This window comes from Lynx rufus, unplaced genomic scaffold (genome assembly GCF_022079265.1).
Source record: "Lynx rufus isolate CCGP_SWC_20201006 ecotype Redwood Valley unplaced genomic scaffold, mLynRuf1.p SCAF_1, whole genome shotgun sequence".
NCBI lineage: Eukaryota > Metazoa > Chordata > Mammalia > Carnivora > Felidae > Lynx > Lynx rufus.
The window spans coordinates 73,845,249-73,860,960 of NW_025814823.1; the positions used below are offsets into that span (position 1 = coordinate 73,845,249).

At 41.4% G+C, this 15,712-nt stretch overlaps 1 protein-coding gene across 2 annotated transcripts in view; it reads left to right on the plus strand.

Annotated features, from left to right (window-relative positions):
• Positions 1–12,092, plus strand: part of LOC124513577 (DNA excision repair protein ERCC-5-like) — a 78,398-nt gene extending 66,306 nt beyond the window's left edge. For both annotated transcript variants that reach the window (XM_047081713.1, XM_047081711.1), the window contains 6 exons: positions 2,907–3,026; positions 3,194–3,407; positions 4,176–4,320; positions 8,312–8,512; positions 9,621–9,705; positions 11,408–12,092. In XM_047081713.1, the coding sequence (XP_046937669.1) occupies positions 2,907–3,026; positions 3,194–3,407; positions 4,176–4,320; positions 8,312–8,512; positions 9,621–9,705; positions 11,408–11,998 (1,356 nt within the window). In that variant the 3' untranslated portion in view covers positions 11,999–12,092. The remainder of the gene's footprint in view (positions 1–2,906; positions 3,027–3,193; positions 3,408–4,175; positions 4,321–8,311; positions 8,513–9,620; positions 9,706–11,407) is intronic.
• The last annotated feature ends 3,620 nt before the right edge of the window (positions 12,093–15,712 follow it).

Consider the following 15,712-nt stretch of genomic DNA (forward strand, 5'->3'; position numbering starts at 1 on the left):
AATTTGGGGGAACACAATTCAGTCCACAGCAAGAACCACATACAGTAGCACCTAAAAGCATAAAATACTGTGTGTGCAGCTTATAACATATATGAAAGATAACGTTCAAAACTGCAAACACTAATGATAGAAATCAGGGAAGACCTAAATACATTTGTTTTGGATGGGAAGACTCAATATCATTTAGATTCCAGTTCTCCCCAAACTGATCCATAGATTAATGGAATTCCAGTAAAACCCAACAGAAATTTTTGTTGGATATTAACAAGCTGATTCTAAAATTTATGTGCAAAAGCAACGAAACTAGAGTACTCAAAACAATTTTGAAAAAGAAAAAATTGGAGGACTTATATTACTTGATATCAGGATTTACTATAAAGCTACAGTAATCAGGACAGTATTATATTGGCTAAGGGTAGATACATAGATCAGTAGAACAAAATTGAGTCCAGCAACAGAACCAAGTAACAATAATCAAGACAGTTTACTCTTGGCATAAAGGTAGACACATAGATCAACAGAACTTAATAGAAAGTACAGAAATAGATCTGTGTGTGTATGGACAACAGATTTTCAACAATGCTACAAAGGCAGTTGGATGGAGAAAGGATAGTCTTTTCAATGGTGCTAGAAAAATAAAAGAGCTTTGGTGCCTTGTATGATATACCAAAACCAACTAAAACATCACAAATTTTGAGGCAATGTGAAGTTGAGTCTTCTGACTTTGTTTTTTCAAAGTTGCTTCACTGTAATAAATCCTATGCATTTCCATATAAATTTTAGAATTAGCTTCTCAGTTTTGATGAGATTGCGTTGAATAGACAGATCGATTTAGGGAGAATTAGCATCTTAGCAACACTGTATCTTCTGATCAGTGAATACAGGATATATCTTGATTCACTTAGATCTTTTGCAGTTTTCTCAGCAGTGTTTTACAGTTTTCCTTGTATAACTCTTACGTATCCTTTGTCAGATTCATCTCCAAGTATTTCATATTTTTGATGCTATAGAAATTGATTTTAGTTTTTACAGTTTATAGCTTTTAGTGTATTCACAGTTATGTAATCATCACAGTTTTAGAACCTGTGCATCACCCCAAAAAGAAGCCTTGTACTGATTAGCAGTCATACCCCATGTCTTCCCTCAGCTCCTGGGAACCACTCATCAGTGGTCCACTCATTGACTTTCTGTCTCTGTGGATTTGTCTTTTCTGGAAATTCCAGATAAATGGGAGCATACAACTTGTGCCTTTTGTTTCTGGCTCCATTCATTTAGCAGAATGTTTTCAAGGTCCATCCATGTTGTAGCATGTGTTAGTACTTTTTTTTTTTAATTAAAAAAAATTTTAAGTTTATTTATTTATTTTGGGAGAGAGAGGGAGCGTGCACGTGCACGAGTGAGCTGGGAGCGGCAGAGACAGAGAGAGAGAGAGAGAGAGAGAGAGAGAGAGAGGGAGAGAGAGAGAGAATGAATCCCAAGCAGGCTCTGCATTGTCAGTGCAGAGCTGGATGCAGGGCTCTAACTCACAAACCGAGAGATCAGGACCTGAGCTGAAATCAAGAGTTGGACGTTTAACAGGCTGAGCCATCCAGATGCCCCAGGACTTTATTTATTTTTATTGCCAAATAGTATTCCACTGTATGGATACATGCCACATTTTATTCGTTCATCATTTGGTGAACATTTGGGTTGTTTATACTTTTTGGCTATTATGAAAAATGTTGTTATAAACTTCCATGTACAGGTTTTTGTGAGGATGTATGTCTTCATTTCTCTTTGGTCCACACCTAGGGGATAGAATTGCTGGGTCACAGGGTAACTGTGTTTAATCTTTTGAGGACCCATCAGACTGTTTTCTAAAGTGGCTACACCATTCCCACCAGCAGTGCACAAGGGTTCCACAGTTATATCTGTCCTTTTGATTCTAGTCATCCTAGTGGATGGGAAGTGGTATCTTACCCAAGGGTTTTTTTAAATTCAATTTGTTTAAACTCAAAAACCCAAAACTCAACAGTTTACCCATTTCTCCCCCTCCCCAGCCTCCCCAGCAACCACCAATTTATTCTCTGTATCTACAACCTATTAAAATCTTTTTAATTAAAAAAATTTTTTTAGATTCCACCTGTAAGAAAGATCATATGGTAATTGTCTTTCTCTATTTTACTAGCATAATGCCCTCAAGGTCCATCCATGTTGTCACAAAAGGCAAGATTTCATTGTTTTTTTATGGCTGAATAGTATTTTCATTGTATGCATGTATAACACAGTTTGCTTTCTTTCTTTTTTAAAAAGATTTTGCGGGGCGCCTGGGTGGCGCAGTCGGTTAAGCGTCCGACTTCAGCCAGGTCACGATCTCGCGGTCCGTGAGTTCGAGCCCCGCGTCGGGCTCTGGGCTGATGGCTCAGAGCCTGGAGCCTGTTTCCGATTCTGTGTCTCCCTCTCTCTCTGCCCCTCCCCCGTTCATGCTCTGTCTCTCTCTGTCCCAAAAATAAATAAAAACGTTGAAAAAAAAAATTTAAAAAGATTTTGCTTTTAAGTAATCTCTACACTCAACTTGGGGCTTGAACTCACAACCCTAAGATCAAGAATCCCATGCTCTATTGGCTGAGCCAGCCAGGCCCCCCTATACCACAGTTTCTTTATGCGCAGTTTCTATTTGCATACACCTTGTTCTTGCTGATGGCTCCTGTTTTGTGTAGGTTGCTGTCTGGGATGGCCTCCACTTCCGTGTGATTTAGTGAGGGAACTCTAAAGAAATTACAGACTTACTCAGAAATCCAAGTGGAAAACTTCATAAGGAAGAGAGCTTATTTGGTAATTTACTCAGACTAAATGCAAGCTTTTTGTAAGACATGAGTTTAATTGGACTATTGATATAATTATCTACAGATGAAATTATTTTATAGGAGGAACTGGAAACTCTGGAGAGCAACCTGTTAGAACAACAGAATTCACTGAAAGCACAAAAACAGCAGCAAGAACGGATTGCTGCTACCGTGACAGGGCAGATGTTCCTGGAAAGCCAGGTAGGTGCACCAGCTCAAGCCTCCTTTAACGGTACATAGCGCTGCTTGTACTTAATCAGATTCCCCAAGGGAATGCAATAAGTGAAATGTTTACGCACTGCTCCCATTTCTGGTCACGGCCAGGTCCTGCATTCCACAGGGGTGATTGCGTGTCTGTAACTCCTCAGGAACTTCTTCGCCTGTTTGGCATTCCCTACATTGAGGCTCCCATGGAAGCAGAGGCTCAGTGCGCCATCCTGGATTTGACTGATCAAACTTCTGGAACAATCACTGATGATAGTGATATTTGGCTGTTTGGAGCACGGCATGTCTATAAAAACTTTTTTAATAAAAACAAGTTTGTAGAATATTACCAATATGTGGACTTTCACAACCAACTTGGTAAGACTTCAGAGTATGATTACTTTGAATTTGTATTATGAATTTTTTCCTGTCCAAGGAACTAATTTGATTTATTAATGGAAATGGTTGGTCTATACAAGTTTTCATGTAAGTGATCTTTTGCTTATATAGAGGAATAGGATTTTTAAATTAGAATTAAGAATTAAAACCCTAGTCATGTTTAGGCATGTTCTGCATTTTTAATTACCTGACCTGCTTAGACTTTGGTTACCTGAGGTCTCCAGAGTAAACCAAAGGTGGTAGAGATGGGGAGGCAGGGGGGAGTCACTCCTGCTGGAGTCGTGAGCTTCGTGGCCCTCTGTTGGCTTTTCTGGCAGTGATTCTTCCTTTTCCCATTTATTTAACAAATATATATCAATTCCTCTATGCCGGGTATTGTCCTTGGCAGTGGGGAAACAGCGGAGAATGAAAGTCTGGTAGGAGAAACAGATGATAAGTGTAAACCATAATTCGACATAAGTACCATATAGAAAAATAAAGCTGTAGAAGAGGAGAGGGTGACTTACAGGCACAGGAAGTGTGTGTGCTGTCGTATACAGAGTTGTGCTAAGGAAAGACTACTGATAGGTAGCTTTTGGGCTAGGACCTAAAAAAAAAGAGGTAGTGAGTGTTGTACATACCTTAGGGATGAGGGTGTCTGACAAAGGCCCTAGAGGCAGTTCAGTGTACAAAGGCCCTGAGGCAGAGGCTTGCTTGGTGTGTTCTAGTAAAAATGTTAAAAATATAAAATGATTTTTACTTTTATAGGATTAGACCGGAATAAATTAATAAATTTGGCCTATTTGCTTGGAAGTGATTATACAGAAGGAATACCAACTGTAGGTTGTGTTACAGCCATGGAAATTCTCAATGAATTCCCTGGACATGGCCTGGAACCTCTCCTAAAATTCTCGTAAGTTCTTTGTTAATTTCTTTAATTCAGATGTTTATGTAAATACCCAGTGTAACAAACAGAACTATTATTTACATCATGAACTGTTACAAATCACTGTTCGTTGGGAAAACAGAAGGAGGAATAGATTGGGTTACTAAACTTGTTTTCCCTTTTCTATAGTTCAATGAAATCAGAGACAATGTTTTTAGAGACACCAGACTTATCCTAGTTCAGGGGTACATAGCCAGGCCTATGGGATTTCATAGGCAAGTAGAAATTTCTGTTTCATTCATTCAGATATTTATTTAGTAGGGACTGTGTGTCAGACAGCCTGCGAGACTGGGGTAGGAGTGATAACTGCGCTCTCACGGAGCCCTCTCGGAGCTCTCACGGGTAGGAGTCTCCACTGCGCTCTCACGGAGCCCCATGCTCTTGGGGAAGAAGAGAAACAAACATGTACCTGTACTTGTGTGTGTCAGGTGTTCTGAACAGTCAGGCAGAGAAGGCATGGAAATAGGATGCTGAGAACTTTGTATTGGGCCCTGCTGTCCTTCTTGCTGAGTGTACTCAGGTGCGTCCCCTGGTGGGGCTGCCTTCCAGCCAGAGCCCAGGTTGTGTTGTCCTTCGGGTACTGAGATGGTAGTTAGGACGATGTCTGTGAAAGTCCTTCTTTCTTTCAGGTTAGTCATTGATCGCATTTAAAAAAAATTGGAATATAAGTCATATACCATAAATTTCACAGTTCAGTGGCTTGTAGTTTATTTGTGAGGTTGTGATGGTATTTTGTAACCACCACCTTGTCATGAGATACTGTTTGGTAGTAGTTGACTTAATGATTCTTTAGAGTTCTTTCCAGATGTGCCTCCTGTGTCTGAAAAATGCTCAGATGTTCGTCTCTAAAGGATCAGTGATTAAAATTAAAACTTAAATACAGAAATGGTTTTAATATTCGCTGTACTCCAGCTGTAGCATACATATCAATGTATGTATTTTATGCTCTCTTTATCTCTGTCTTCATAATTTGCATATTATTGAGGAAATAATATACTGGAAGTCACTTACTAGGTAGCTTGTAGGTCATGGTATATCAGTAACTTGAAAAACTGCAAATAACTTTATTATACAAATAATAGAAAAATTATGACATGAATTAAAGCAATGGTTACAGTTAATATTTTGATTTATATAATTTTAGACTTTCCTATGCACAGTATACTCTATTCATTGTATATATACAAACATACATACATGTGTACTCATATAAGTGTGTATTATTTCTTTTTATAAGAATGGGATGATTTCATCTACTTTTTACAATGTATAGGTTATTATCAGGGTCTTTTTTAAATTTTTAGTTTTTAGTTTTTTTAATAAACATTTTTTGGGAGAGAGAGAGAGCACGAGCAGGGGAGAGGGGCAGAGGGAGAGAGAGAATCTTAAGCAGGCTCCATGCCCAGTGCAGAACCTGATGCGGGTCTCAATTTCACTACCATGAGATCATTACCTGAGTGGAAATCAAGACTTGGACGTTTAACTGATTGAGCCACATGGGTGCCCCAAGTATCAGTTTTTAATGACTCTGTGGTAGTCTTGATGTATTGTGATTAATTAATTTAATCCGAAGCTGGTTGTTATTTTTATTTTTTTTAAGTCTAAACAAACATGATTTGAGTGTCTTTATAGACATAGATTTGGGTTCTTACCTAATTATTTTAGGATAAGTAAAAATGGTATTTAGGTTTTCAATTTGATATCCCAATTTTTTTTTGTTGGTGAAAATTTGAATTTGTGATACAGTGAATGCCTATTTATGCCATTTTTTCTCTCTCAGTAAATTTTGCTTGTTTGTTGTCAGTTGAATGGTGTACATTTTCAGAGTCCACTTTAGCCATTTCTGGTTTGCTTGTCTAGCTGGTCGATGGCAGAGAGGAGCAGCCTTCGCTGTGCCTGGCGGGGCAGCGTTAAGGCCAATGTGGAGTTAAAGAGCAGGAAGAGAAGCTGAAGAGCAGTAAAATTGAGGACGTTGCCTTGCTTTCATTTCTGCGTTCCGTTTCCCCCAAGCGGGCCCTGGCCAGTCACCCTCCACCCCTGTAAGGTGGAGCTGCTCTGGGCTCGCCTGCGAGTTCAGCCCAGCTATGCATGGTTTGGCCAACCACGAAAGAGGGGCTCTAATTTTGAATTGGCTACCAACATTTAAACTGGGGGATATTTCACAGAACATTTTGGATGCTTGGGGGAAAATGAGGTCTGAAAACACTGGGCCCAAAGAGCCCCGAAAGAGCAGGGCCAGAGAACAGCAGTCCACCCCGCTGACCTGGCCCGGGCCCAGACCCTTCAGTCTTACCACAGTTGCTTCCGCCAGCAGGGCTGATTGGCCGACTGTCTTGCATCTTTATGTGAGTGCCTGGCCCTCTTGCTTTCAGGAAGGGTGATTGTTTCTTGTGGGGAGTGCTCAGCATGTTGTGCTGCTCCTCCTAGCGGACAATCCGAATTACTTATCTCAAAGGTGAAAATTCAAAAGAGTGGGGAAGAATTGCAGGTATTCCCTTAGTGCATTCTTGGAAACAGTATTCTTTTTTCCTTTTTCCTTTTGGCCCTGCGGCGAAGACTGCAGTTAGTCTTTTGTAACACTAGATGGCGCTCCTGCATCGGTGAGGTGGGGCTGGCTGAGAGCAAACCTGAGTTAGTTTCTGATACTAGTAAGCATGTTAAGCATGAGATAGAGGTTTTGTTTTTTTAAATTCCATTGAGTGTATAGATTGGTGAGGGTTATCTTTATGTTTTTATTTTAACTTTATGCCATTCGTGTTTCCTAATTGTATAAATTTTTCTGGTTATCTCTTGCTGTATTATAAAATACGTTAAACCTCAGCGGCTTCAGACAGCAGCAGCCATTGATTTTGCCCATGAATCTGCAGTTTGGTGAGGCTGTGTGGACGTGTCTTGTTGGGTTCCATGTGTGTCGGGGGGCCGCTCCGCTGGGCTAGAGGATCCACTGGAGTTGGAGCCACAGATCTGGCCAGTGGTGCTGACTGTCAGCGGGGAGCCCAGCCAGAATGGTGGACCCTGTCCGTCTGGACCTCCTCACTAGCGGGCGCTTCCTCACAGCATGTCGGCTGCTTCCAAGGCAGATATTCTCAGGGCCGGGATGTGGAAACTGCAGCCCCTGAAGACCTGGCCCAGCATCACTTCCTTGGTCACAGAGCCCACCCGGCTCGAGGGAAGGGATGCCAAGCCACTTCTGGATGGCAGGAGAGTCACGGAACGTGTGGCTCTCTTGAACCTGCCATGGTAACTTACGGTCACAATGGAAAAACTGAGGAAGGAATAAAATATGAAGAAGAAAATGAACAGCTCTGTCCTTGCTTAGAACATTGCCTAGCCCGCAGTAAAATAATAGTTGTTGCTGTTTTTCTTATTTTAAATTGGCTTGCTTATGTTTTCTCTTTCTCACATATATGCATTTTCCCCAAAATTGATGTTAGACTTTATATAGACTCATGTTCTGCATTTTTAAAAATTTAACATGTTCTTGGCATTTTTACATATTCTTAAATATTTTTGGGTCTGTTACTATAGTTGGTTTGAGGTAAATGATACAGTTTACTTCATTTTACTGCAAGAAAGAGACCCAGAGAAGCTGTGGGCTCTGGAGGGAGATCCTCAGGTTCTGACCCTCCCAGTCCCAGCTGTGAAATCTTGAGCAGGTAGTGACTTCTGCTGGCATTCAGCTCTTCATCTGTGATGTGAGGACAGTGGTCGGACTGTGGTCGTGTGATATACGGCGTGTAGAAGAGCTAACACGGTGCCAGGCATGATAGGCTTTCAGTCAGTGTTTGCCATCGTTACATGTTGTGGTGAAGAACATTAAAAATGATGAAGTTGTTCTCTGTGGGTCATAGAATTTGTTCTGGAGTCGGGACTTGACGTTGCGTCTTCTATCTAAGTATAGGCCTGTATCTGCAGCGTTTCCACTATAATGTCGTGGTCTGTCTCCTTTGCCTTCTAGAGAGTGGTGGCATGAAGCTCAAAAAAGTAAGAAGATAAGACCTGACCCTTATGACACCAAAGTGAAAAAAAAATTACGCAAGCTGCAACTCACACCTGGCTTTCCCAACCCAGCTGTGGCAGACGCTTACCTCAAACCTGTGGTGGATGACTCCAGGGGGTCATTTCTGTGGGGGAAGCCAGATCTCGACAAAATTAGAGAATATCCTTTTACTTCTTAAAACGTAAAGGAACGCTGAGCCAAGTATGTGTTTCCGTTTGCAACTGAGGGAACATGCACTGGGATCCACTTTTTCTTAACATTCTGTCTATCTAAGATGCTCCTTTTTCTCTCTCCTTAGGATTTTTCCTTTTCCTTTTTTTTTTTTTTTTTGTGGTAAAATACACTGAACAGAATTTATCATCTTAACATTTTAAGTGTACCCATTAGTGCCATTAAATACATTCACATTGTTGTGCACCAATCCCCACCATCTACCCCCATATTGTTTTCATCCGGAAAGAACCGAAACCCTGTCCCCATTACACAGTAACTCCCCTTCTGCCTCCACTCAGCTCTCGGTGACCACAGTCAGCTGTCTCTGTGATTTTGACTAAGGACCTCCTTGACTAAGGAATCCTACAGTATTGGTCTTTTTTGTGTCTGACTTATGTCACTTAGCGTAATGTCTTCAAAGTTCATCCATGTTGTAGCACGTGTCAGAGTTTCCTTCCTTTTAAGGCTGAATAACACTCTGTTGTGTGGGTGCCCCACATTTTGCTTATCTGTCCATCTATAGGTGGCTACTTGCGTTGCTTCTGTGTTTTAGCTATCATGAATAATCTCTTTAGCGTTAAACAAGGTCTTTCCTGAAATAAGTAGTGATAAGCATTCATAGATACTACCACAAACTAAGTATTAATTCATTCTGAAAGAAAAGATTAGTAGTTTTGTTTTTTATTATTATTTATATGTTCCTTTCTGCATATTTAAATAATGATTTGGATAGGTGTTTAAACGTTTAACAGTATTAGTCTAACTACAGTATTTTTCTCTCAGAGATGTATGTATGATATCTGAAACTTGTTTTTAATCTAGGTTAACTGTTTTCCATAGTAACGAGTCTTTGATGTCCTAAAATGAGAATTGGATATGTCTTATCTTAGAGGACACTGAAGTCATTGTCATTCTTTTCTCTACCACTTATTCCTTATAAATATGAAAATCTCTAAGATCTGGGGAATGGAATTAGGGTGAGTTCTTTGGACCTTTTTATTTATCACTTGTTTAAATATATTTAAAAACACGTAGAAGCCTTAACTGCCTGCATATTTTGTCAGCGTTATTTTGGCTGGAACAGGACAAAGACAGATGAGTCTCTGTTTCCAGTATTAAAGCAACTGAACGCCCAGCAGGTAATCATGGCAGCTCTTTTCCTAAATTCAGGGTGAGGAGTGAACTTAGGAAGACTGTGAGTGGCAGCTGTTAAAGATGAGTTACTCTTTTATCTTAGGGCATATGACATCCATTTAAAAATTATTATGCTTTAGATAAGAGAACAGAGGAAAACAGAAAAAGAAAACTGCACTTTGTCTTAATTTTTGAATTTCACTCTTAGGGCTGGACTTTGGTGTCTTTGCATTATTCATTTTGACTTTGAAAAAAAACAGTCTAATAATGGATCACACACTGAGGTGTTTATGGTTGAATATTTTACTTTTTCAGAGCTATTTTCATTTTTAAAAAGTCGGGGAAGTGTCCAGTCCAAAGCAATCCTGATCATTAAATTCTCCTCAAGTACTAATGCTCCTTAATTCTATATGTGAATTATCATCATTATGGCATGTTGGCAGGAGAGATTTTTGAGGAGAAACGAGGCCTTTGTATGTCCCTCAGTTCTCCCGAGTTGGTAGATAATTGTGTCTTGCTCATCTGTGAGTATGTTCCTACCCGTACAGAAAACTGTTCCTACCCCAGAACAACCTCCAAAATATTTCTACTGAATGGTTTACCTGTACGTATGGGACCATATCCTGTAAGATACTTATATTTAAATCTGTTGTCATCAAGCTTGGTTAGTTTTGAAAAAAAAAAAAAAAACATAAAACTGACATGCTTTTCCAGAAAGAGTCTCCTGTTGCTTATTTGAGGGCTCTCTCTAATACAGACGTTGTATGCCAACAGACTCGGAAAGCTTCTTGGCTTAGTGACTGATTACTCCTTAATTTCAGATATATTTTATTATAATATGTTTTTTCCCTTACCTTGTAGAAGTTAGTATAAATTTATTTCCCCTAAATTAGAGAGTGAAAAAAATGCATTAAAATTATCCATTATTTACTTTCTCTGACACAGATGTTAACATTTAGGTCTATTTTCTTTTATTCCCACCCCCCACCCCCATTCCCACATAGATTTGTTGTCACACATAAGTGCAGTCTGATAGATCTGACTCCCCCCATACTTAATAACAGAGGACTATTTTCTGTATTGCATAGGCTTCATAATTTCAAGTGACCAGATTGCATTTCATCGAAGAGATTTCACTTACTGGTTGAGTTTACTTAGCAGGCCCTCCATTTTCAGGTTTTCCTAAATAATGGTGTGATGAACATTAGGCATATAACTTTTCCCGAATGCAACTGTCCTCCTAGAAGAGGGTTTGCTAACCAAAACACATGCCTATTTCCTACGACTCCCAATATGCTGTGAGGTTGTCTCCTCAGTGTATCGCATGAGGATGATGAGTTCAAAAGAAAGGAAGAGTGAAATTTGGAAACAGACCCGTGACACTGTGTCGCTCCTGGAGGAGGTGGTCTTTTTGGCTACTGAGAAATATTTCAGTCTCATTACGTGCCTTGGAAGGGGGTTCTTATTTGAGCTGTGTACGGGGGACTTGGGGGTGACAGAGGTGGTACAAGTACTGCTTTAAGTATGATCTAGAAAAATAAAACCTATCTCCAGCAAATCACGTAGGAGAGATTTGGCTTTTGAGAGAGAATGAATTCATATTCTCTGAAACAGCCCTCCGAAGCTGGTGATCAAGGTGGAACTCTTTGATTTGCTTTAGAAAGTTTACCTCCTTGGCTGATTTTTTATTTCATTTCATTTTTTTAGACACAGCTCCGAATTGATTCTTTCTTTAGATTAGCTCAACAGGAGAGACGAGATGCTAAGGGTATTAGGAGCCAGAGACTTAACAGAGCTGTGACATGTATGCTGAGAAAAGAAAGAGAAGAAGAGGCCAGTGAAATAGAAGCGGTGTCTGTTGCCATGGAGAAAGACTGTGAGTTCCCGGATACGGCACAAGGAAAAACCCAGAAGAGATGCATGGCAAATAAACGGAAAGAGTCATCAAACCTGAAAAGAAAGAGGGTTTCAGATCCTAAGCAAGCAAATAAATGTGGTGGGTTTCTGGGGGGCACCTGCCTCTCGCCGTCATCCGGGGCGTCTTCTGGGGAGGATGCTGAGTATGTATCTTTGGTGAACCTGCAAAGGGGGAAAGCAGCCGAGGAGCCCCCCATCAGCCCTCCGGCTTTGCCAAGAGCAGGGCGCCCTGCTCCTGTCCGCGACGAAGACTCGACCAGCAGCAGCTCTAGTGATGATGACCGAGCGGGGACAGCACCAGTGCTGGTGACTGCCAGATCTGTGTTTGGGAAGAAAAAGGGCAAACTGAGAGGTACCAGAGGGAGAAAGAGGAAAAGCTAATTTAAACCAGTGTGTTCTCCGTCATCGGGTACAACTTAACATCTCGTAATGAATTTGTTGTGATGAAATAGTACAATTAAAAGTATTTGCACAATTTTTTTATTGTGTGGTTTGTAAAACTATGGATGCAGAGCTTGACAGTTACTTGTTTTCTGATATGTTTTTCTAGTGTTTTCCACGTCATTGAGTATTTCCTTGTACTCACAGTCTTTGTTCATGTTTCTATTATCATACGGTGTCTGATGCTTTCTGACAGCATTGACAGAAAGGAAGGGATTTCTGTTGGTCAGTGGTCAGTGTCTATATGCATTCCCCCTGACTTTCCGACCCAGATGAGAAGAAAGATCTCCTTATTTCTTTTTTTTTTTTTATTTTTTTAAAATTTTTTTTTTTTCAACGTTTATTTATTTTTGGGACAGAGAGAGACAGAGCATGAACGGGGGAGGGGCAGAGAGAGGGAGACACAGCATCGGAAACAGGCTCCAGGCTCTGAGCCATCAGCCCAGAGCCCGACGCGGGGCTCGAACTCACGGACTGCGAGATCGTGACCTGGCTGAAGTCGGACGCTCAACCGACTGCGCCACCCAGGCGCCCCGTGGATCTCCTTATTTCTTATTCCATAACAGTGGCAGTTGCCCACAACTACGTGAAGTCCTGTTTTCTGCACCTTCCCCTTTTTCCTCAGCGGCCATGTAAGAGGATAGCAGGAGGGAACCTCACTTTGCTGCCACATCCTTTGAAAAGTATGTTTGCTGTGGTTCTAGCAAAATAATGAGGAAGCTGGAGTGGGGTGCGTGATTCCCCTGTGAGTATTAACTGTATACGGGAGCCTCTGTACCGTAATGTTTCTCTCTTAAGATGATTTGGTTGTCACAAGCCGACTTGTGTGTAAGTGGCTGTGGGGGCTCAGGACTGCGGCTGAACCGGTGTAGGTGGGTGACTTCAGGGGTGGCTTCCAGAGGTCGATTACTGTTGATAGAGACATTGCTCTAGAGCGTCCTGGCCACGGTTACTTTAGTGTTGCTCCTGCTGAGACCTCTCCCAACAGCGGCTCTCAAAGTTCTGATTGCTTATGGTGAAGAGCAGGCTGAGCTTGGGTTCTTTGGCCTTCAGAGGTACTGTCTTCCCAAGTCTGTGTCTTTTCTGACATCTTTGGTCTTTCCATCTTGACTGATTTTCTTCCTCTGCCTTCAAATAATCGACATCATTACCAATGAATGCTAAATACAGATACCTTTCAACAACCGTTGACTGACTGTTGGCTGCTTTTTTTTTTTAGGCTTTTGTTTATTTTCACCTTTTAGCCCAACTTCTCAAATAGTTGATCTGCAGCTGCTGCTTTTCCTTGCTTATTACTCATTCTTTCCCAATTTGAAATATCTTGTCTGCTTCTACCAGTCTTCTCTAGCAGCTTTCTTCTGGAGTCAACCATGGCTTCCACGTAATACTCAGATCTGTTTTTAATGCTTCTTTTCTCTGGAGGCATTTGAAGCAGAACACTTTTTTGGGGATGGGATGGGAGGACATTAACTTTTTCATATTATCCTCATTTCTCAAAGCTACCTAATAATTGGGAGTTTTCTGCATATGTGTTTGTAGATAGTACTTTTGTTAAAATTGAATTTTGTTGTCTTTAATAGATAATTTACATTTGTTTTGCCCTACAATAGCTGGGGTGAAGGCTGAGCTCCTGTAGCAAAGAGATGTTCATATGCAGTAGCCTAGATAAGCTGGACAATTATTCATCTCCCAGTCAACAGGATGACCAGTCTGAGCCGGTTGGGCAGCTGTCCACCATGAGGTCATTCAGGGTCCCAGGATCAGCCATCACCTAGGCTGCTAGGTCCCTGCTACATCTGCTTCTAGCCACTCTTTGGTTGGGAAGTTAGCCTCTTGCCCTAAACATCTTATTGAGCAAAGGCCTTGAGTGGAGAGTCAGTGCTGAGTGTGGGGTTTATTTCTCTGTGCTTCCTGGGATCTTGGGCTCCCAATTCCTGGCCACCTTGCTGGCCCCAAACACTGTACTTTGTCTCCTGGGTTCTGTGAGATCTCCTGAAATTCCACTGGCATCCCTCCCTGTTGTCTTCCCCTTGCCCTCTCGGCCTCTTTACCCCAATAGTCAGCAAAAGCCTGGAATTCTTGGTTGCCTTGACAACTCTCTGATGACCTCTCGTGTGTGTGTGTGTGTGTGTGTGTGTGTGTGTGTAATTTGCTTTTCTAGTTCTCAGAAGCAGAGGTAGGCTATAAGCTACTTACAGTTGGAGGCAGAAGTATCCATGTACTTTTCAGACAGTTCAGTGTAACTGAAGTGATCATTGTTACCATGTCACTTTAAATCATCGATTTAGGGATTCTGCCTCTTAAGAAATCCAGCACTGAGGTCTCGTGATCTTTTTTTTTTTTTTAATTTTTTTTTCCAACGTATACTTATTTTTGGGACAGAGAGAGACAGAGCATGAACGGGGGAGGGGCAGAGAGAGAGGGAGACACAGAATCGGAAACAGGCTCCAGGCTCTGAGCCATCAGCCCAGAGCCTGATGCGGGGCTCGAACTCACGGACCGCGAGATCGTGACCTGGCTGAAGTCGGACGCTTAACCGACTGCGCCACCCAGGCGCCCCGGTCTCGTGATCTTTTAAACAACCCCTTGAAAAAGGCAGGTTCTGTTTAAAAAAAAAAAAATTTTTTTTAATGTTTCTTTATTTTTGAGAGAGAGACCAAACGTGAGCGGGGGAGGAGCAGAGAGAGAGGGAGACACAGAATCCGAAGCAGGCTCCAGGCTGTGAGTTGTCAGCACAGAGCCGGACGCGGGGCTTGAGCTCATGTACTACAAGATCATGACTTGGGCCAAAGTCTAACGCTTACCTGAGTCACCCAGTCGCCCCTAGACAGGTGATTTTTATTCACCAAATGGTTCTTTATTCTTGTTTTAAAGAAAGCCAAAGAGAGAGAATGCCCTCTGCCTAGAATTAACCACCTATGAATAATAGTTTTCATTGTTTAGGATTTTGCAGTTTGTGGAATATTTTTTTTTACCTGCCATTTTTTCATCCCACAAATACTGCGTACCTTTTACATCCCTGTTTTATAGATGAGAGAACCAAGGAACACATTAACTAAATGCTTAAAATCACAAGCAGATTATTGACAGGACTAATTAAAATTAGGTTCCCAGACTGCTAGTCCTGTCCAATATATTAACATGACCCCAAGTCAACTTTGTATATACATCATGGTATATAATGTATTTCTTAGAAGATCTACCCACAGTCCACTAGTTTTGTTTACCTTAATAATATTGCTCTATTTTGTTACCTATCGTAACTTCTTTTTAAGGGCATTTTCAGTGCCTGGGGAAATGTATACGTGCTCTGAAGTGCAGCCAGGTGTATACATGTGCAGGTGCACAGGGAACATGCACCCTCAGCCTTCCTATTTAGTCTGAGCAGGAAGGAATTGAAACTTGATGCCTGTGCCCAGAGCACATTCTCTAACATTCTGGCGTGGTTGTGTGATTCTAAAAATGATGTTCACACCCGCGCAGGTGACCTAAACAGTCCGCGGCCTCTGCGTCACAGGACATTACAGCTGTGAAGTCTTACATAACTCTTGGCATTGAGGTTCAAAAATGGATCACTTTGCTCACATAGTCTTCACGGACCTGTCCAAGTGGTTTATATTCGCCTACTGGCTCTAGCTCTACTCATGAGACACG